The sequence below is a fragment of the Cyprinodon variegatus genome, unplaced genomic scaffold (assembly GCF_000732505.1).
Source record: "Cyprinodon variegatus isolate N-32 unplaced genomic scaffold, C_variegatus-1.0 Scaffold698, whole genome shotgun sequence".
Taxonomy (NCBI): Eukaryota; Metazoa; Chordata; class Actinopteri; order Cyprinodontiformes; family Cyprinodontidae; genus Cyprinodon; species Cyprinodon variegatus.
Genome location: NW_015151151.1, coordinates 51,935 through 54,049, shown reverse-complemented (window position 1 = coordinate 54,049; position 2,115 = coordinate 51,935). Strand labels below are relative to the sequence as shown.

Here is a 2,115-nt window from a genome sequence, read left to right as displayed (position 1 = left end):
TTTTTCAATAAGGGCAACAATTAATGATTATTTTGCTAATCCATCAATCTGTTGATTATTATTCTGATTAATAATTAGATAGCCAAATGTTCCTTAAAGAAGACTTTTCACAAAAGTAAACCAAGGGGAGCTAAATCTTCTCCACTTCAGGAGTTATGGATAGAGCATATTTACAGATGAAAATTTTTTTTTTATCTTTTGTAAAATCTTGGTATAATTACTGCTCTGAGTGGGTTTCTGTCACCTAAAGGCATTTTTTAAAGTCTCTACGCTCCAATTAACAATTCAGTTTATTTCAATAATCGATCAATCACGACTAATTGTTTCAGCCCAACTTTTTATTATTATTTAATTCGAAAGATTTGAAAGTCGTGGGCACATGGAAGGTTGTTATTCAACTTTTCTTCTAAAGCACACAGAGAGGGCATACTTCAAACGTCTCCTTAAGGTGAAATGAATGAAGTGTTTCAGGACTGTATGTTCTCTGATTTGTAAATCCAAATACAGTCACCTCATTACATGTAGTCTCTAGTACCAGAAATTACAGCGTCATCATATTCGCAGGCTACTGTAGCTTGCTGATCTTTACTGTTCTGAAAATCAGCAGAGACATTTTTTTTCTTACAGCCAGTAGAGTGCATTATGGAGCCATAGTATAGATAAAGTTATCAGCACTGCTGTGCACAGGATTGGGTAGACGTTTCTATGGAAACCAGATCTACGATTAAAACCATGAAGTTTATTAGAAGAGGATTTTTTAAGGCAGTAGATCTGAGCAGGATTAAGAACCTGTACACCATTCCAGGATGCCATATCTTTACACATAGGGTAGAAAAGCGAAGCTCCTCTGCGATAATCTCAGCAGTAAAATGGTTTGCTCTTGTAATTCTTACCACAGGAAGTAAAAGTTGTCACGATCAAAGTTCTGTATTCCTCGTGTCATGTGATATTGGCAGGAAATGTTAGAAGTGAAGAGGTGTTTTCGATCATGCTAAGTCTACAGCATAAATGGTTTGTAATTATGAGAACTCACATAGACTTCCTTAAGGCAGTTAAGCTGCAAGTTGATCACAGAGAGATAATGGAACAGCCTGTAACCTTAAACACTATGACCTGTGTGAGAGAATACTCACCACCTGTCCTTTCCCTGAAGTCTTGTCCATTTGTCCTGGGGAGGTAGATGTGTCCACTGGATCCAGTGACAATGTTAGACCCTTGGCATGAGTCTGATTGTATCTACTCACCAACCAACATGCAAAGAAATGCACAGAATATGCTGTGCAGTGTCAAACAGTAATGAAGAGGCAAGTGCACACGCATGAGGAAGTGCTGCTGATGAAATGCGCGGTTGGTGGACTTCACTCTGATGCTGGGATTTCCTCTTTTAATGTTAAACCAAAACACAGTGTCGTTGCATGGGCGTGTTGTGAGAAAGCATTGTGAGGAGCAAACCTGTTCAGCAGCTTCTCAATCGGGTTTGGCCAAAAAGTTTAATAATAAACAATATTGCTTATTCAGTTTGAAGTTTCTTTGTTTCCACTGAAACAAGTCTGGGGAGGGACGGTGCAACCTTTCAGAGGAACCATTCAGTTTATGCCGCCAGGTGAGCCAGCTTGGAACATCAGACAGGTATGATGATGCTACAAAGGTCTGTGGTTTTCTGTTTCATGACAGAAAAAGTGAAGTTGATCCTCCCTTCAGTGGACATTAACAGAACCAAATGCAGAAGCGGGCTGTGAGAAACAAAACACACACACCCTACAGAATATGATTACTTCTACTATTTATCAGCCTATTTTATTTTATTTATACAAAGTTTAACTTACAGCGAAACACTGTGGTTAATCAACCTGAAACCAGTTTAAAACGCTCTGCTTGATATTCACAATAGTCCTTTGTGTTTAACGCCACTAATACTGGGAGCACATCTTCTTTCAGTTTGGTTTATGCATTTATTAAATGAGCTTTCATGTTTGGTGATTTTCTTTCAGACCTTTAATTCATTCATTGTTTTTTATTTTTGCATCTATGGCTTGTCTTTCAGCTTAACCCCTTCTAATGGGTCCACAGAGTTTAAAGATTCTTGATTTAACTCATTTTTTTCCAAAGCTTTGC

General features: G+C 38.0%; 1 protein-coding gene across 1 annotated transcript in view; it reads right to left on the bottom strand.

The window, feature by feature from the left end:
• dennd2d (DENN/MADD domain containing 2D) overlaps positions 1-1,354 on the bottom strand; it is a 64,111-nt gene extending 62,757 nt beyond the window's left edge. Inside the window, exon 1 of the mRNA XM_015394605.1 lies at positions 1,134-1,354. Coding sequence (XP_015250091.1) covers positions 1,134-1,163 — 30 coding nt within the window. The 5' untranslated portion in view covers positions 1,164-1,354. The remainder of the gene's footprint in view (positions 1-1,133) is intronic.
• Between the last annotated feature and the right edge of the window lie 761 nt (positions 1,355-2,115).